The 21,130-nt window shown below is 38.7% G+C and overlaps 2 protein-coding genes across 2 annotated transcripts in view; one reads left to right on the forward strand and one right to left on the reverse strand.

Moving 5' to 3' along the window:
* Positions 1–19,889, reverse strand: part of MAK (male germ cell associated kinase) — a 43,389-nt gene extending 23,500 nt beyond the window's left edge. Inside the window, exons 1-7 of the mRNA XM_027128360.1 lie at positions 18,912–19,889; positions 13,208–13,262; positions 12,070–12,191; positions 9,788–9,867; positions 7,057–7,189; positions 2,269–2,440; positions 1,109–1,276 (exon numbers count right to left, since the gene is read on the reverse strand). Of these exons, the coding sequence (XP_026984161.1) occupies positions 1,109–1,276; positions 2,269–2,440; positions 7,057–7,189; positions 9,788–9,867; positions 12,070–12,191; positions 13,208–13,262; positions 18,912–19,012 (831 nt within the window). The 5' untranslated portion in view covers positions 19,013–19,889. The remainder of the gene's footprint in view (positions 1–1,108; positions 1,277–2,268; positions 2,441–7,056; positions 7,190–9,787; positions 9,868–12,069; positions 12,192–13,207; positions 13,263–18,911) is intronic.
* Positions 1–21,130, forward strand: part of SYCP2L (synaptonemal complex protein 2 like) — a 166,364-nt gene that overhangs the window by 41,113 nt on the left and 104,121 nt on the right. The window lies entirely within an intron of this gene.

Raw genomic sequence — 21,130 nt, forward strand, 5'->3', positions numbered from 1 at the left:
ACATTTTTCTAATTCTAAATCTGATTTTTTGTTATTTCGTAGTTGTCTTTCTAGCCCATTTCCCACCATTCCCCCATTCCCATTCATCCTCCAGTTCTGCCACTGCCTCCACGTTTAGAGCTCTATCACTTTGCCAGAGAATGAAGGGAAAGGAAGATGCTAGATGGAAAAAAAGTGTGAGCAAATTCCAACATTTTTAATGCCTAGTGTAAATGTCATTTCCTTGCAAATTCTTCCTTAAATTTTACCACCATCCTTCCTCTGGGTGGAAGGATCATCCCTGTACATCTGTCTGTTAACTGTCTCTAAATTATCAAAGCCCTCTGTCCCCCAAAAAAGTGTGGTAGAAAATTGAGTACTTGCAGAATGTTCCACCAGGCCAGGAAAGGGGTCGTATATTCATATCTGAAATTCCAACCACCTAACATACTACCAGGCACTTAGTTTCTTAGTTTGTGCTCAATAAATATTGAAAGAATAGTGATTTCAAAACTTCCTTGAAAGGTTATTGAAGTGGACATTTATTCTCTGTCCAGAATCCATTGTGCCTTCATAGCCAACCACTTATTTCGTTTGGTGGTGGTGGAGGGATCGTTTTTCTCCTAGTGTACGTCATCTAAGTGGAATAGTAAATCCAAATGCCTCTACCCCCACCTCAAAAGCCAGAGAAATACAGCCTTTTTCCCCCAGACAGTTATCCTCACCGTTTAGTTTTCTAAGGCTTTTGTGGCTTAAACAACAGAAATGTATTTTGTCACCATCCTGGAGGCTAGAAGTCAGAGATCAAAGTGTCGACGTGCCTGAATTTTTATCATTAGAGATTAATTCCTTTCAACCTCAACCTCCACAGGGTTCCTCATTTGAACCACAAAACAGAAAATCATTGGAGTGGCTATTTTTGCAATTCTCCCAAGAATCTTACATGCCTAGAAGTTAAATCATAACATACACTGGATGCCTTAAGCTTTAGGGCTTAATTCTCTTGGTAAAACTCTGGTTGAAAATAGACTTGTCTTTGTAAAGAAAAATATCCCCGATATTGTAAAACCTCAAATTAATAAAACAAACAACCCCCCACACACAACTATACCAGGGAGATCTGTCTTACCTGGCTTGCTGTTGGTCGTTTCTTTGGATTCCAACTCAACATTTCAGTCATAAGCTGAATAGCTTCACTACTGGCATTGGGAATAAGAGTTTTTAAGTTTATAGGAACACACTGGGGAAAGCGGAAATTCATAGAGGATGCAAGCTGGTACCCTTCCGGCCAGTCACTCTGTTTAAGGAATGTATAAGTGGGGGAGGGGAGGCAATAAGTAATTTGTTTTTAATGATCAATTTAAAACAGAGTAATAATATAAAAATCACTTGTGTATGAAAATTTTAATGTTGACTCATATAAATAAATGTGAAAATGAAATACCAGACCACATACACAAGTCAGTGCTATAAACAGTATAGAAAGAACAGTGAGTTGAGAATTAGGGAAAAAATGAGAAAGCACTTTCATAAATTTCAAAATGTTAAACTCTGGTCTTTTGGATCTCGATGGTGATGATGGTACCCAGGTGGCTCTGAACAAGTAAGGACAAGCGATGTACAAAGACACTGATTATTACAAAGATCCTCACTATATGTTATACATTGCATCCAATGTCAAAAACTGCACATAGCTGGGAAATGAGTTACGTTAAAGCTTTAATAGCTGCGTTAACTTGACTCATGTTAACTACGAGGCACACGCTCATTTAATTCAGGTGTAATTATACAAACTTAAACTTATTAAATAAGTGCATCTCAGAAAGTGAAGTCTAGCTGAGTGCAATAGTTAATTGAAAAGTACTCAGTTCAAGAAATTAAATATCCATGGCAGAGGTATATAAATGTAAACAAGAAAAGGTTAAGAGAAAATAAAATCCAGGACACCTGGCATTAATGCGTTGATCCCAATGGACATTCACAGAACAGGTAGGAAAGAGGCTAAGCATGTAGTCATCGGCTGGTCATCAGACCAAAGTTAAATACATAGAATTCTAAATATAGAGAAATTTCCCTTAAGTTCTTAAAGAAAGGTAAGCCCCTTTTTTCTACAGTCTGGTGGGATTCTGGCTTCTTGCAGCCCTCATCCCATCCCAATACAAAAAAAGACTGATGATAAGAAAATTAACCCTTAAAGTGTCAGCCTTTTTGAAAATGAAAGTATCAGCTAGCTGCCCCAAAGTTACAAATAATCAAAAGTTACAACAACTTAAGGAAAAAAGTACTTACTTTTTTGGGAGTCCCTAAAACTTGGCAAATCTTAAAGATTTCATCGACCTCACTTGTCCCTGGGAAAAGTGGTCTTAACGTGTATATTTCAGCCATTATACTCCCAACAGCCCACATGTCAATGGGAGAGCTATAAACTGAAGATCTTAATAAAACTTCAGGAGCACGATACCTATGAAAATGGAAAACAAAACAAAACAGGCCATTGTGCTTGTAGTTTCAGAGGTGGAATGGCAGTAGGATGTTGTTTGGTCAGGCATTTCAATCGAGAACCAGGTATTAACTGCCTTCTCTGTATCAGGCATCTCTCTGCACAATGTGTTGGGTTTATATTGACTAGCACACATTTTTCCTGACCACAAGCAAGTAGTGGAGCTCAAGACAACTATAAACGAAATGTCCAAGTGGCCTAAGACAGGGACTCCAACAAATAACTGTAGAAATGCTATATAATACATTAAGAAAAGGCGGAGAAGCTCTGAATGGAAGCAGATACGTTCTGAATGGGAGCAGTCGTATAATTTTACAACGCATTAAATCCTGATATATTCACTTGAAGGATCGAAAACAAAAGATTAACAAAGATTATCCCTGAGTAGTGGGCTTTCTCCCATCTTTTTTTAAAAAAATCATTTTATTGAAGTATAGTTGATTTACAATGTTGTGTTAATTTCTGCCGAACAGCAAAACGATTCAGTTATACATATATACATTTTTTTTGTAGACTTTCCCATTATGGTTTATCACAGGATATTGCATATAGTTCCCTGTGCTTGTTTTTCCATCCTTCTTTTGGCTTATCTGTTTGAAAGTGCTGATTCCTCAATTGACTCAATTTCCTTAATTGATAATATTTCTAATTAGAAAAATACTCTATTTATAAGGCAAAGGTAGCTGGTGGAGGATATTCTCAATTTTTTTTCCATGTTGAAATGCGTAAACGTTTCAGCCTAAATGCTTTGCAGTGTTGTCCTTTGGCTTCCACTCAGAGTAGCTTTCTTTGACAGCTTTGAGATATAATTCACATAACATACAGTACATCCATTTAAAAGCATACAGTTCAGTGGCTTTAAGTATATTCACAAGAGTTGTGCATCCGTCATCACAATCAACTTCAGAGCATTTTCATCACCCCCAAAAGAACCCCCCACACCTCTCCAATAGCCCTGCGCTCCCATTTCTGTCATCTACTGTCTATCTGTGGATTTACCTGTTCTGTCACTTCACATCAATGGAACCATACACTGTCTGGTCCTTTGTGACTGGCTTCTTTCACTGAACATGTTTCCAAGGTTTATCCATGTTGTAGCATATATCAGTACTTCTTTCTGTTTATTGCTGAATGATATTCCACGGTATGGCTAGACCACATTTTGTTTATCCATTCCTCAGTTGATGGACATTTGGGGTTTTCCCACTTTTTGGTTATTATGAGTAATGTTGCTGTGAACATTCGTATACAGGTTTTTGTGTGGACATACGTTTTCATTTCTCTTGGGTATGTACCTAGGTGTGGGATTTTGCTGGATCACATGGTAACTATATGTTTAACCACTGAGGAGCTGCCAGGCTGTTTTGTACCATTTTCCACTCCCACCAGCAAAGGAGGGTTCTAGTTCCTCCACATCCTTGCCAACACTTTTTATTATGTTTTGATATTTTTAGGAGACAAAATTGTTTTGAATGTTTTGCCAAATTTAGATACTGAAAACAAGTATTCTCAATTTCATTCCATTTCAGTGTAGAATCTAAATTTACCCAGTTGAAAATAGAAGCTCCTTAAAAAGATTCTTCCCTGCAAGAGGAGATTTTCCAATTCTAATTATACATTTAAAAAAGATAAAACTAGGGCTTCCCTGGTGGCGCAGTGGTTGAGTGTCCGCCTGCCGATGCAGGGGACACGGGTTCGTGCCCCGGTCTGGGAGGATCCCACATGCCGCGGAGCGGCTGGGCCCGTGGGCCATGGCCGCTGAGCCTGCGCGTCCGGAGCCTGTGCTCCGCAGCAGGAGAGGCCACAACAGTGAGAGGCCCGCGTACCGCAAAAAAACAAACAAACAAAAAAGATAAAATTAGCACACTTTGAGCTCTTATTTAATTTGTTCAGTTCCTCCTTTGCTTTTGTAGGGATAAATATCATTATCTTCCTGTTTGCAAACTTCATTTTCAATAATTGCAGTTTCCCATAAACTTCAAAAGCTTTGGGGTTTTGGCGTCCATTTATCAAAAATTCTGAATGAAGATTTCCAAGTGATTTGAAGCAAAATGCAACCAAGATATGAAGGGATTATTTACAAGAAAAGCTAGATACCACTGTAAATCATTTAAATTGACTTACAAAGTAGTTTTTCAAAGGCTCAAACAATTCTAAACTTCGAATGACAGACGGCAGAGAGAGAAAGCACACGCAGCCGTGCTGCCGCCGTCCTTGTAGTCAGCATCAGTAGCGTCACAGAAATCCTGCAGTGCAGCTACCCTCTGCGTGTACGTGTAATGTGTAAATTCTGACAACTGCAGCTTATTTTGATCGGTAGAATGCAAATTTAGCAGCTTATTTGGATGCAGTTACAAAATACATATGCATCTTAACCAATCCAAATAAATGTCTGCTTTCTGGGTTTCTTAATTTAGTAAGAATACTGTTTTTGGGATGCTAGGCTTCACTAGAACTTGTATTACCACGGCAAAAATAAGTTTATTTTCAAAGGTTTTAACTGAAGTTAAATAGCATTCATAGCAACGTCAGACATTTCACTTTTCAAGGAATGACCTTCCAAAAGCTTCACTTTGATTCTCTGAATTGTGATGAAAAAAATCAAATGATTATTAGAAATCAGGTAACTGATTTTTCTCTTCGAAGCCAGTTGGAAGGCACTCATTTAAAACTGACATTGTTAATTAGCCATGTGTTGAAGTGTGAACTTGGTTTCTGGGTCTCTCGTGTCACCAGATCGGACCAGGGAGGAATCGGGAAGCATACAGCGGAGGTCGATCAGACATGCCAGCTTGTTTTAACGAAACTGTTGATAACCGAGACTGTCCGCAGCAAACCGGGACATATTGTCACTCTTTCCAGGCTCTGTCCTCAGACTTCTTTTCTTCTCTAACCACATTCAGTCCCTTAGTGACCTCACCCAACCCTGTAATTTTTAACACTGAGGTGTCCCAAGTTTACGTCTCCAGCCCAGCCCTGCTCCCTGAACCCCAGGTTACAGGTCCCACCGCCTACCGTGACATCTCCCCGTGGTTGTCTCAGAGGCACCCCTCAACCCGAAACACAACTGCGCCTCCCCCCACGAGCTCCACAGCAGCCCCGTCTCCATCAGGGCTGACTCCAGCCCTCTGGCTGCTCATGGAAAAGACCCTGACGTCTCTGATTCCTTCATCTTATTCCCCACATCTGCTTCACCAGGAAATCACATCTGCTCTGTTTTAAAACACACCCAGCATCTTACACCTGTCACCACCTCCATGGCCACCAGATCCAAGTCACTGTCATTTTCTGCCCAAGATAGTGTAACAGCCTCCTCCTTGGTCTCCCTGCTTCTGCCTCTGCTCCTCTAGACCCTTTTCAGGATGGCAGCTCAGAGCCCTCCAGGGGCCCCCTGGTTCTCTCCGATGAGCATGACACCCCAGTCCTTACATCCGGCCACCCCACAAACGCTCTGACCTCATTTCCCGCTCCGGCCCTCCTTATTCACTCTGCTCTTTGCAGAGTCCACGGTGGCACTCCTGTCCGTAGGCCTTTACGCTCAGCATTTTCTCTGCCTGAAAGCCTCTTGCCTCCCAGCATCTCCCCAGCCCAGCATCAGTGAGACCGCCTGTCGAAAACAGCAACATACCCCTTCCCTCCCCTGTCTCTTCCAATCCCCTGTCCCTTTCCAGACTTTATTTTTCTGTATAATAATATGTAGAGATGTACATGTATCACTATCTGATACTCAACTATTCTTAATTGTTTTTATTGGAGTACAACATACGTACAGAAAAATGCACATGTCCTAGAGTACAGCTTGCTGAATTTTCACAGTTAGAACATACCCATGGGCCCAGCACCCAGACCAAGGAACTGCGTGTTACCAGCTCCGCAGAGGGCCCCTCCTCTGCGCTCTTCCAGTCACTACTGCCCCTACCCCGACCACGTAACCGCCATCCTGACTTTTAACAGGTTCGTTCTATTTTTGTACTTTATATAAATGGAAGCACATAATGTGTGCTCTTTTTCTGTTTGGCCTCTTGCTCACAACATTGTGTCTGTGAGATTCATCATATTGTCTACGTAGTTGTAGGCCTTTCATTCTCTTTGCTGTGAAGTAGTCCACTGGGTGAATATATATGCCTCTGGTGATGGACAGTTGGGTGGTGTGCAAGATGGGACTGTTACGTGCTTGTGATGAACGTGTGTATGTCTCTCTGTTGGTAACTCAGGACATTCTTTGTTTGTTTATGTATTGGCTGTCATGTAAGCAGCATGAGGCAGAGATTCTTTTCTGTTTCGTTCACGTCTGTGTTCCCAGCGCCTAAAATAGTATCCAGCACATAACGGGTTCAATAAATGTTTGTTGAGTGAATGAATGGATGCGTGAAATCCTTTTTCCTTCCCTTTTCATTTATCACAAGAGTCATGAGGCAATCCTTCTCTCTCTCCAAAGAATACAAAAAAAATTCAGTTCTACATTTTGCTTTAAATACTTGATATGGAACCTCCAGAAAGATGTGTAACGATCTACTTACTGTAGGAAAGCGTCAACAGAGACATATGCCTCTGGACCATTGCTAAAAACTACTCACCATCTGGTGGATACATAATCAGTATACGGTGGCTGTGACCTTAATTCTCTTGCCAGTCCAAAGTCGGCAATTTTCACAAGTTCTGGGCCCATACAAAGCAAGTTTTCTGGTTTCATATCCCTATGAAAAAAGCCTTGGTAATATAGAGAGGAAAAACAATAATAAATCATCGTATCTAGACATATTTGATTTACTAACAAGATAGCTGAGCCTCTCTGTTCTAATTAGGAAGGTGAGCTTAGGAAAAAAATAAACCATATTTATTGTCTACACAGTGATGGGAGGTGGGGACCCTGCTTTCAAAATAATTTGGCGAGGAAGTTCATACAGTATATATGGCCATTAAAAATAAATATCCACATGTATTTCTGTTTGTGGATCCGGTGAGTTCAGGCACTGGGTTAGATACTGCCACATTATGATTATCTCCGCTAATTTGAACAACACCCTTAAGGAGGTATTATGATCACCAGTGGGTAGCAGATGAGGAGGTTGAAGCTTGGAGAGAAGCAGTCTAGTGAAAGCTGAAGGAGCGCTGCATATCAGGCTTCAGTCAGTGAAGCTGGTCTTATCACTGCTCTACCACGTTGTAGTTTAACCTGCGATTCCTTGAGTATAATCACTTTGAGAAGTCCATTAAACACAAATGGAACGCCACACATTTGAATCAACTCCTTCCTTTAAAATTATTTAACAGCTCAGTTCTCCCCTGGTAGCTGCGTTGTTGAAACAACGCCAATAATTATAATGCTTATTTACCAATTTAATGTATAAAATAAATGGTTAGTTACCAAAGCTGCATGGCAGCCCAATGAAAATGAGGGCAGAAAGCCCTCCTTGCAAATGTCTAAGGGGTAGGTAAAGCACATTGGTTGTACACAGATGACTTGTATCCTAATGACTTTGCAGGGTGGAGAATTAAGAACGGGCCTGGTCATCAATTGTAGGTGATCATCATCATCACCAGAGGGTTTTCATGCAGATTTGAGCTAGGAAGACTTTTCTAAACCTAAACTTTTTTAACCCCTTCAAAGCCAGCGTGGGCTCTCCATGACATCTACAACAGTTCTGTACTCTGCTTACCTGGTACTCCTTACTCAAAATAGCTACTGAGATCCATCCATTTCGCTAACTTCCAAGAGAAACACATCGTAATTTCATAATATGAAGACAGGAATGGGAGCACGTGTGATGGTGAAGTGACATTAATCCATAAAATCTTAATTAAACCACAGTTGAGGTTTTCCCCATCCTCTCTAATATAAATATATTGGTAACTTGGTCCTAACTTTAACTAAAATATTAGTCCATTTCTTTTGACAGCTACTGTTTTTAAAATATCTATTTTCTCAAAGGATTACATCTGAGATGTTTACGAACTATGGCAAGAATAATTTAGCTTTTGTAAAAATGTCTATTGTTCTTGGAGTCTGGTTTCGCAGATCGCCATGTAGGCAACTATAAAGCCAACTCTAGATTACTCATATGTTATTTACTTTCATCAACAATTTTTCAATTCCAAGCTGGTTTCCTCCTTCAATCCCTTATGCTCTGAAGTTGCTGATAGTTGATAAATATCCAGGGGATCTAAGCCAATTTTATTACCAGCCTAAAAAAGATCAGCAAAACACAAGGCTCTTTCCACAAATCAGGGAATTCCTGAGGCTTTTGGTTTTCCGCATCACACTTGCTTCCGTTAGCATAAATTAACGCAGGCAAATATCGAGAGTTAACCATGCTGACTAGAGCTTAAAAATGAGTTGAAGACCAGGAATCCAATATGAACAATTAAAATAGCATATATCCTTTACATTCCATGTAATTAATAAATGACTGACTTTTATCAATGGATTGTAATATATTTTCATGGGTTTTAGGCTTTTAAAGACCTTAATAGTTTACATAAGACAAAAAACCCCTGGGGATTCAGGAATGTTCTTACAATGTGTATATGGAATTCTGCATAGCATTTCTAGAAAATAAATTATTTCCTGTAGCAGTTAAAAGAGAAAGGAGAAAAGAAAATATAAAATATAGGATGAAACATGAAAGGAGGCTAATGGTGATTTCTGAATGCCTGTGCTCACAGTGCAGCAATGGCATGATATAAACTAGCCTAATTTAATATCTAAGCATCTAGTGATGCTAAACTAGAATCATTAAAAATTAATGATCATTAAATCACTAAAATTTTTCGTAATAATATTAACTTTATTTTGGTTTGATAGATACGCAAAAAACTATAAATTAAGATTACATAAATAAGAAATGCATAAAAATAATTTCTCCAAATATAGAAACAACTAAATGTAAATACTAAGGAAGACTAGAAAATACCATAGCACAGGTGCTTTAAACTATTTAAGTGTTAATAATTGATCATGATAGATCAGAGCATTCCAGTCTTTTCCAAAAGAGCGACCTGTTTTTTTTTTTTTCATTTCCCTGGTAAAATTAGGTGGAATGAGGTAGCAGGATGGGGTTAACTGAGACTAAAGGCTGATGATCAAACTGTAAAAAAATTCTGCTGTAGAGGAAGATAGTTACAGATTATAGAAATTCTATTTTATATAGAATTATAGAAATTCTAAATTTTTAAAATAAAACTGTCAGTTAGTAGGCACATACTCCAAACTTGTAGTTATCCAATGTAATATTATTTAACAGTTTATACACAATTCCTATGCATGACCGTGACAGTAATCTAAAGGGGCAGGGCAATGAAACCTACCATGTTTATGGATAAATGCCAGCCCTTGCAATATTTGATACATAATATTTCTGATGACCGACTCAGGGAACAACTTGTTTCTGTGAAGAAATGAACAAATAAACAGTGATGTAATTCAATTTGTAAAAAGAATGCTGTACACTAAAGGTTCAGTTACAGTATCAGAGCAGAGGTTTTGTATATTGGTCTTCAGTTGACATGGAAAAGAAGTTTACTTGAATAAAAAAGGCTTGTAAATTAATCCTCAAAAACAATATTTCAGGAAGTTAAGCTACCAAAAACAAAGTGTAAAAATACCACTAACCTCAAATAGCCCTTTAGCATGTACAGTTGTTAATGGTTTAATTTATACTTTTGACATTGAATAGTATTCTAAACAATATCACTTTAATTTCCTTTTAATTTAGAAATCCAGAATTGAATCATGAAATTCCAAAGTTGAGTCTTTTTAATGTTCATTTGCAATTGCATTCACCACTTCCACTTATATATATATTTAAAATCATATGAAAGTATAATATTTCATGTATTTACATGTACTTAATTTTTTCTTCAAAATTATATCTCAGTATACCATGGGTATGTTTATCATTTCATATATTTTGAAGAGCATAAATTATTATTAGAAGCCCAGAAGATTACCCATAATCCCACCACCTGATAAGGAAACTATTTTGATTTTTCAGCATTCTAATCCAGCCCTAATCCATCTGTGTGTATAACTTTTATATTAGGTGTCAATGTTACATAAATACAACTTTGGTTTCTGTTTTTTATTCACTTATAAGCACTCTTATAATCTTCATAATTATCACTTTTAATGGCTACAAAATAATGACATCAGTATTATACACTGTAATTACCAACCTATTCTCCCATTGATGGTTATTTATTTTAAATAGTTCAAAGAGGTAAGTGAAGCTTGGTATAGTCATTTAACAGAACACACTAGCTATGGTAACTATGAAGATTATGCATCAGCATTAAAAAATGCCTATAGGGCTTCCCTGGTGGCGCAGTGGTTGAGAATCTGCCTGCTAATGCAGGGGACGCGGGTTCGAGCCCTGGTCTGGGAGGATCCCACATGCCATGGAGCAACTAGGCCCGTGAGCCACAGCTACTGAGCCTGCGCGTCTGGAGCCTGTGCTCCGCAACAAGAGAGGCCGCGATAGTGAGAGGCCCGCGCATCGCAATGAAGAGTGGCCCCCACTTGCCACAGCTAGAGAAAGCCCTGGCACAGAAATGAAGACCCAACGCAGCCAATAAATAAGTAAATAAATACAATAATTAATTTTAAAAAGTGCCTATAAGTGAATAAATCAAACAGAAAAATGCATCACCACTAAAATTACAACTACATAGAAAATATGCATGTCTGTATACAGGAGCTAGAAAGAACTCTAGAAAAATAAACACTGATTTGAGAGGTAGAATATCCTTTACTTTTATTTTAACTGCTATTAATGTCATAATGATATCAGCCTGAAACATTAACAGGCATTCAATACAGTATTTTTTGAAAGAAGGAATGATATGATTAAAGAAAAATTCACTGACCATCCTTAGACCTTGAGAGAGAGAGAGAGAGAGAGAGAGAGAGTGTGTGTAAGAAATAGAGAGAGAGAAATCAACATCATTCTACTGGGAAATTCATTTCATATTTTAGGCTCTTTTGCTGAACAACTCTGGCTTTAAAAACAGACAAAATGGGCATTAAACTCCCAGATGTGACCAGCAGCTACCACCAAAATGTTATCCTCTCCAAGCTCATGGCAGGTGACTGAAACTCTCCTTCTTTAGAGATTCTGTTTGTTTGTTTAAAAATTAAAATGAGAATTTCCTTGGGACTGGTAACACATTTTTATGATTCACTTAAGCATTCTAATAAACAAGTGTATTAGATCCTTTCTTAAAAGCAACTTCATTCTTTCCTCCATTCCTTCATTAACCTTTTGCAAGATGCTTGGGAGAGTAAGAAAGAAAATTTTCTCGATTTTGCCCAAGGCCAGCTTTATTATTGAGTATTAAACTATAGATAGATTTTTGTTTCAAAAAGTATAGATAGATAGTGTGTTTATATGAAACATTTACCTTGACTTTTAAGTTATTACCACGGAAAAATGATGGTTCTTCAACGTTAGATATTATCCTTTGATAAAGATAACTAATTTAAAGCTACCTCATGGACTGATAGATCTGTACATTGCCAAGTGTGACATAATGAAGGGATCCAAGGGACTCATGGAGGAGACAATAAGGAAAAAGTTTTCATAAAGACATACCTGTCTTTCATTAATTGATAGAGGTTTTCTTTCATATATTCAAATATAAAATAAAGATGGTCATTTTCTCTGATAACTTCTTTCAGTTTAATCACATTGGCATGATTAAGTTTCTTCAGAGACTGCAATAGAGCAAATGAGCATTAAAATTCTAAAAGCAAAAAAAAAAAAAAAAAAATTCTTAAAGCAAAGTTATAGAAGTTGGCATAATCTCATCAATGCTAGGATGATAAGTACCTTAAGTAGTTTTCCATTTCTTCTAAATTCATTAATGAATTTTTAATATCTATAAAAATTTCCATGTCTAAAAACATCTAGAACATCTATTTAAGTAAGCAGTGGGCTTCCCTGGTGGCGCAGTGGTTAAGAACCTACCTGCCAATGCAGGGGACATGGGTTCAAGCCCTGGTCCGGGAAGATCCCACATGCTGCAGAGCAGCTAAGCCTGTGAGCCACAACTACTGAAGCCCACGTGCCTAGAGCCCGTGCTCTGCAACAAGAGAAGCCACCGCAATGAGAGAAGCCCTCGCACCGCAACGAAACGTAGCCCCCACTCACCGCAACTAGAGAAAGCCCAAGCACAGCAACGAAGACCCAATACAGCCAAAAATAAATAAATAAATAATTTTTTAAAAAATTAAAAAAATATAAAGTAATCAGTAATTGTCTAAGTAATGAATATAAGTGCAAAAATAAACCAGGTCAACAATAGCTGCAAAACATTTGTCACTTTTTTTTTTCTTGGTCATTAAATAGGTTTAACTTTTTCTGACTTAACTATGTGGAAAGCCATGCAAAAGTCTCCAAAAATTTATCCAAGTTATACAACATAAAATATAAAGAAATGGTATGTGGTAATTAAAAAAATTATCTTTCCTTTGATAATATGGATTAAAATGCTCTTTTAAAAGTGAGAGTATACTTTTAAATATGAGGGTAGTTACTTTCTGTTCTCCACTGACATTCTGATGAGAAATGAGAAATTAGGAACATAAAGAAAAACATAAGAAATATAATTATCTTTGGTCTGCTTCCCTCAGAGAACAGAACCATCTTCTTAGCTACCATCCTCAGAAATGAGACACATGTGAGGTAGAGCTAAGGCCTTCTGCGGTTCTTTTCATCTCTGGGATTTTACCTTAACTTCTCTCAAGTTCATACATTCATCCCAAGAATAGAACTTTCTCTTCATTCTGCAATAAAAAAAGAAAAGTTTAGTGTGTGGGGACCAGGGATTTGAAGACACAGTTTACACCATTGGCTTTCTTACTCTATAATTAGTTCACTTTGGGCGAAAAGCTGTGATATCTCTTTTCCTTCCTCCTTAAAAGGAGATCATCTCCCTTCTGTGTATCTCAAGGCCATTTGATGCAGGTTCATGACTGTGTCACTTCTTGGGCAAATTGCCTAATGACTTCTCTGTGCTGCAAACTGCTTAGCTATAAAGTAGGAACTACTGCATAAGAAAATCCTATTGTAAACTGCTTAGTTCAGCACTCAGTAAATGCTATTGTAGATGTCCTTATTTTTACTGGTATCTGTGGTCAGCTACAATAAGGTATGAAGGGCATCACTGCTATTATCTCTAAAATATCCTTAGTGAATCAGAATTTCAGTTATGCTCATTCAGGCGCTAGAAATTTATGAAGGAGCTTGAAGAAATTGAGGGCTTACCAACTTACCAAAAGATACGTTTCAGTACTATAGATTTATAAATGTCTTGCTAAAATGATAAAAGTAAATCTAGCACAGTGCTTAATTTGAAATAAAATAGAAGTCAATTCAAATATAGTATAAAAGTATTTTAGTAAATTGATCAAATCCATGCAAAACTATACATATAATCTCTGATTCTTAAAAAGTAATTATAGAATTTTTAATCCAGTGTTTTAGAGGCTAGTTAATATATCCAAGTTCCTTTTCAAAATTTAGTACAAATTGAAACTTTTATTCTTCTTAAAAATCTGTACTAGCTGCATCCACATATACTAATATGCTACTTTCTTTTCAGCAGTTACTAGTTATCAATACTACCCTAAGGTAACGCACGTATCTATATGCAGCAAATACAGAAGTTTCCCGATGCAAAACAATTATCCCGATTTCTAAAGGAATTAATTATAAAAAATTAAACCAATTTGTTAGAATTCCTTTTAGATTCCCTGCCATCTTCTCTTTCATTTATTGATTCATCCAACACCGACATGCCAGGGTGATGAAATCAGAGATGGTTACCCTGATGCTTCCCATCTCACAGGAGATAGACTTTAGTTAACACAAAACAGACATACAAATGAGCTTTCAGGATCATGAGATGAATTGGCCAGGCCCCAGGCCTTTTTGATGAGGCAGTATTTCAGATGAGACCTGAAAGACAGAAGGTGCCAGCATGTGAAGGCTGAAAAAAAGAAGATTCAGCCAGACAGAAACAGCTAGAAAGAGCTGGGCTGGTTAGCGGAAATGAGAGACCACCTCACGTCGATCCTTGTTCCTTTAATGCCCGGAGCTGATTTTCATGGCTGTGAGGTCACCGTTCCTGCTCTGCTTTTTCTCCCGTAGCACTCTACCCACCTTCTTGCATACCATATAGTTTACTTTTATGTTTAGTCCTTCTCCCCTCTCCTCACACGCAAGCTCCTTGAGGACACCTCCACATTTCTGCTCAGTTTCTGGCACATAGTAAGTGCTCAATCAATGTTTACTGAATGGATGGATGGATTTCGAGACCCACAGCTGGGGTCCTGAGGAGCTGTCCCACAAACAGGACATCCTCAGGAATGGAATAGCCTCTTAGGTCTTTAAAGGGCAGAGAGCTTAGGGATATTTGTTAATTTAATGAGGTGCGGGGATCTTACCGACACCCCCTAGAATGAATTCTGTTACAGATTTTTTTTGGAGATGGCAACAGATACCACAAGGTTTCTTACCAGTGACCTAGATTAAATTTCCCAAGGGAAAAACTCTCTTGCTTCTAGGCCTTCATACATATTATTCTTACAGCTTGGAATATTCTTCCTCTCCTCTTGAGAATTTTTGTCATTCTCGAGATCTCATTTTATGGGGGAAGCCTTCCAAGATACCTCTGCAGCACTGCTTCTCTGTGCTCCCATAGGCCCCGGTATCCCCCCATCATAGGACTGATCATATTTTGTGTTGTCACTTTTGTAATTTGTTGGTCTATTTATAACTCATCTATCCCATCCCCATTTGTCCCGAGCACCAAGTGTAATCGTAGCTTAACAATTACATGTTGAATGAATTTTTAAACTTTTTGCAAGCCTTCCAAATGACTCATCCTCTTCTCATTCATTTTTACTCTGTCTTTAATTAGGGTAGGAACACTGTCTGGCACATAGTAGATACTGCATGTGGCAGACACTATGACTTGTCTATGCAAGAGCCACTTTTCTTCTCTTCTTTATTAACATAGATCAGCTTTAACCCAGGGATACAAAATGGCCACCGAAGTACTCAGTTTCCCAGCTTCTCTTATTGCTACGTGTGCCACGTGACAGACACACTCCTGGCCACTGAGGAGAAACCAGAAGTCTTCTGGAGAGGGGTGGGGGAAAGCTTTCGCTTTCCTAATGAGAAGAAAGTACAGCAACTGACTGACAGTAACAGTAACTGTTTCAGCTCTTCCTTATTTCGTCTTACTCGGAACTCACACTCAAGGCCTAGACTGCTACAGCTATGTTTTTAAATTTTTTTATTCAAGTATGGTTGATTTACAATGTTGTGTTAATTTCTGCTGCACAGCCAAGTGACTCAGTTATATGTCTCTATATATTCTTTTCCATATCTTTTCCATTATGGTTTATTACAGGATATTGAATATAGTTCCTTATGCTGTATAGTAGGACCTTGTTTATCCATTCTATATATGAGTTTTCATCTATCTGCTAATCTCAAACTCCAAGTTCATCCGTCTCCCGACCCCCTCCCCCTTGGCAACCACAAGTCTGTTCTCTATGTCTGTGAGTCTGTTTCTGTTTCACAGATAAGTTCATTGGTGTCATATTTTAGGTTCCACATATAAGCGATATCATACGATATTTGTCTTTCTCTTTCTGACTCATTTCACTTAGTATGATAATCTCTAGGTCCATCCATGTCGCTGCAAATGGCATTATTTCATTCCTTTTTATGGCTGAGTAGTATTCCATTGCATATATATACCACATCTTCTTTATCTGTTCATCTGTCGATGGACATTTAGGTTGCTTCCATGTCTTGGCTATTGTAAATAGTGCTGCTATGAATGCAGGGGTGCATGTATATTTTTGAATTATAGGGTTTTCTGGGTATGTGCCCAGGAGTGGGATTGCTGGATCATATGGTAACTCTATTTTTAGTTTTTTGAGGAACCTCCATACTGTTCTCCATAGTGGCTGCACCAATTTACACTCCCACCAACAATGTAGGCGGGTTCCCTGTTCTCCACACCCTCTCCTACTGCAGCTATTTTTTGAAGACAAAAGAACCTAGGTCTGTGATAACAGCATTGAGACAAGGTATGAGCCCTGGGCTGTCTACCTCAAAACATTTTACAATGTGAAACAAATAAATCCCTATTTAATTTACTTTTGGTTTGTTTTTTTAATTTCATACACCAAAAGCATTCCTAAATTATACACGTATGACTTCTTCTCAGCATTCAATCTATTTGACTTCTTAAAGGATTTGACCTCTCACTTCTCTCAAGGTCTTACCCAGCTCTATGCAAGTGAGGCCCAATTCCCCATTTTATGAAACTGAAGACTGAAACAAACACATGATCTTGCCACACAGAAGCAATAATGAACATTTTGTTATAGAAAACAAACCAACGGGAAAAAAAAAAAAAAAAAAAAAAAACAAACCAACGGTAATAACCTTAAATGATACCACGAGACCCAACCCTCATTCTCATTTTCTTACCCCCTCTCCTCGGAAGCCACAGATTTCACGAAGTTTATGTAAATCTTTACAGTCCTTTTAAAGATATTTTTACGTATAACTTTATTTATGTGTAATGAAGTATTCATCTGTGTGAATTTACATAATTGCTTAACCCACAAATAAGGATGATTTCATCTCATTTTGTCTGATACTTACACCTCATTTATTATTTTTTTCTCTTGTTGCCTTAGTTAGGGTCTCCAGTTCAATCTTGATCAGTAGGGGATATAGCAGGCACTCTGGTCTTAAAACCAACTTTACAAGAAGTACCTGTAATATTTCACCTTTCAAGTCAGGGAAGTTTCTTCTTTTTCCTATTTTTCATTTCAGTTATTGTATATTGTACATTTACTTATTTGATAATAATGGCTATTTAACAATATCTTATAAAAGTATTTTCTTATATATGTAACGTTTTAGATCATGATAGTGTAAAGTTTTTAACATTTGATAAACATTTGTTAAAGCATTTAAATTTTAGATCATCATTTAGTTGATGTTGTAATCAGTTTCCAAGACTCGTTCTGGGGAAGCCAATTGCCATGTCATGAGGACACTCAAGTGACTGTCTGTAGAGCCCCATATAGAGAGAAATTGAGGCCTCTTTTTGTCCTTATAAAAAAAGGAAATTTGGACACAGAGACAGGCATCGAGGGAAGCTGATGTGGGAGGGATACAGAGAGAAAACACCATGAATAAGCCAAGGAGAAAGGCCTACAATAGATCCTGTCCTCCGGGCCCCCAGCAGAAACCAACGCTGCTGACACCTTGATGTTAGACTTCTAGCCTCCAAAAGTGTCTCAATAAATCTCTGCTGTTTAAGCCACCCAGTCTGTGGCTTAAACTTCGCTACAGAAGCCAAGTATGAGCCAAATGATGCTCTAAGTTCCTGTGTTGAAGTCCTGACCTCCCAGTACCTCAGAGTGTATTTGGAGGTAGACCTTAAAGAGGGGATTCAGGTTAAGTGAGGTCTTTAGGGTAGGTCCTAATCCGATATGACTGATGTCCTTATAAGAAGAGATGAGGACACGACATGCACAGAGAGACGATCATGTGAAGACATGGGGAGAAGAGAGCCATCTACAAGCCAGGGAGAGAGGTCTTACATGAACCAACCATGTTAGCTGACACCTTGATCTCTGACTTCTAGCCTCCAGAACTGTGAGGAAATAAATACATTGTTTAAATCACCCAGTCTGTGGTACTTCGTTGTAGCACCCCCAGCAGACTGATACAGTGAACCACCTTGGGCATGGGTGCTCCAGCCCTGGTTCAGCCTGCAGATGACTGTGACCTTGGCCCACCTCTTACTGCCACCTCACGAGGGACCTGTAGCCCGAACCACAGCTGAGCTACTCCTAAATTCCTGACTCACAGAAACTGTGAATTAATCAATGTTTGTTCTTGTCTTAAATCATTAAGCTTTGGGGTAATTTTTTTTTTACATATGATAGATAACAGATACAGTGGATTAAAGAAATAAGATAATTAACTCTATTTAATTGGTAAGGTCCGGAAAATTCCATATGCCACTCAGAACTCAGTTTGATACTATGAATACCATCTGATTTTGAGACCTATTGTTTCAAAGAAACAATAAGCTCTACTCTGTACTCAGCTTTAAGTTCCAAAATTACCTTCAGTTTCAGTTCAAATGTATCATGCATGAAAAGCAGAGGCCTTATATTTTTTGATTTGTCCATGTAGCTGGACAAATCAGAAAATTAACATATGTGGGGATCAGCTGAACTCCTTTTTGGCAGTGTTTTCTCCAGAATGGTGTTCGATATTAGCCTAACGAGCATGGGGTCTAAACCAGACTTCTCTCTGTATTTGTATACAGTCTCAAGCAAGCAAAGGAAAAGAAAGATCGGCAAACTTGGCAGTGGTGCCCATGGTACCTTTTGATGGCCACCAGCTCCCCTGATTCGATACTCTTGCCCATCAGCACACTCCCATAAGTGCCGTCCCCCAGCTGTCTCATGGTTGTGTATCGGTTCATCTTGGAAAAATAATGCAGCACAAGTTGTTGACTGAAATGACTTCCTTGTTGAATATAAATGCTTCTTTATTTTTGTTCGTTTTTGCCCTTAGACTGTTGTTGCTACACTGGTGACAGGCTTGTCATCATTAAGCACAGGCTCTTCCTCAAGATTATGTAGGTTCATAAGATATAGCAATAAGGAATTTGGCAAGGAAACAGTGCTTCCATTCTTATGAACACCCTGTAAAAAAAGCAAAACAAGAATAAAAGGGATTTTCATTAAAGAACCTCTTCCAAAAATTTACTGGTAACCTAGGAAAATTATAAATACCAACGTGTTAAGCATGTGTCATTAAATCAATTGTGCGATGTGAACGATGTTCACCTATAAAAGACAGACGGTACTCACTGGTGAATGCTTCCTTTACACGGTGCCATGTTACTTATCCCATGAACGTTCAATAAATACTGGCTTAATGATTTGCATGATTGCTTTTTTACTGACTATATCATGTAATCTATATTAGTCCAAATCAGATTTTGGGAAGTCAGACGCTCTACTATGTCCATTCCTTGAATCAATGTTTGCATCATATTTAATTTGGACCATAATCCCTTATTTGAAACTCCTGGGCCAGACGTGTTTGGAATCCAGGAATTTGCATATTTTAGAAAAGTAATATGGTACGTAACACCTCCCAAGCCGCATCTTAATGTGCCCGTAGAAAAATGTTTGAAAAGTACACTAAGTAAAATAAATGAAGACCATAAATGACCTCGCGTCATTCGGGTCATGTTTTGTTGCAGATGAATTTGCACAGATTAACTTTTTATTTTTTATAAATTTATTTTTTTGTTTGTTTGTTTTTATTTTTGGCTGCATTGGGTCTTCGTTGCCGTGCTGGGCTTCCTCTGGTTGTGGTGAGTGGGGGCTACTCTTCGTTGCGGTGCGGAGGCTTCTCATTGTCGTGGCTTGTCTTGTTGCGGAGCATGGGCTCTAGGTGCGCGGGCTTCAGTAGTTGTGGCACGTGGGCTCAGTAGTTGTGGCTCGCAGGCTCTAGAGCGCAGGCTCAGTAGTTGTGGCGCACAGGCTTAGTTGCGCGGCATGTGGGATCTTCCCGGGCCAGGGAGTGAACCCATGTCCCCTGCATTGGCAGGTGGATTCTTAACCACCGTGCCACCAGGGAAGCCCCAGATTAATTTTTAAAAATTCATCTTTCAGAGCTTTGAGGGTTTCAAAACTACAGAAAAGCGATTGTGGATCTGTATATATTTGAAGGGTACAAGTTTCTCTAGGTTCTGATTTTGTAACTATGATTAAAGAAAACACACAAAGCACATAAAGCCTTAGTGTCTACCTCATTAAAACAGCGTTCAGTAACTTCCTCCCATTGTTCTGTCTTAGTTCTGCATTCAAGGAACAATTTCGCATTTCATACCTGTTTATCATTCTTATGTTGCTTTAAAAAATCTCTATCATTCTGTTACAAGGCTGTATGCTTAGTTACAAAGTGCAACAACATGTTTGGCACTATCAAATAGTTTGCTTTAAAATGACTTTTACAGAGACTTACCTGGTGGCTCAGTGGTTAAGAATCCGCCTGCCAATGCAGGGGACACAGGTTTGAGCCCAGGTCCAGGAAGATCCCACATGCTGTGGAGCAACTAAGCCTGTGTGCCACAACTACTGAGCTTGCACTCTAGAGCCCGCACGCCACAACTACTGAGCCTGTGTGCCACAACTACTGAGCCTGTGAGCCACAACTCCTGAAGCCCGTGGGCCTAGAGCCTGTGCTCTGCAACAAGAGAAGCCATCGCAATGAGAAGCCTGTGCACCGCAACAAAGAGCAGCTCCCGCTCGCTGCAACTTGAGAAAGCCCATGCGCAGCAACGAAAACCCAGTTCAGCCAAAAATAAATAAATAATAAATTTGAAAAAAAATAAAATACCTTTTACAGGGAATTCCCTGGTGGTCCAGTGGTTAGGACTACATGCTTTCACTGCCGAGGGCCCGAGTTTGATCCCCGGTTGGGGACTAAGATCCCACAAGCCGTGCGGTGTGGCCAAAAAATAAAATGCCTTTTATAATCTGGTGCTTCACTCAAAGATTTTTTTTTTTTTTTTTTTTTTTTTTTT

The sequence above is a fragment of the Aethalodelphis obliquidens genome, unplaced genomic scaffold (genome assembly GCF_003676395.1).
Source record: "Aethalodelphis obliquidens isolate GAN/ISIS:26980383/991018 unplaced genomic scaffold, ASM367639v1 scaffold34, whole genome shotgun sequence".
Lineage (NCBI taxonomy): Eukaryota > Metazoa > Chordata > Mammalia > Artiodactyla > Delphinidae > Aethalodelphis > Aethalodelphis obliquidens.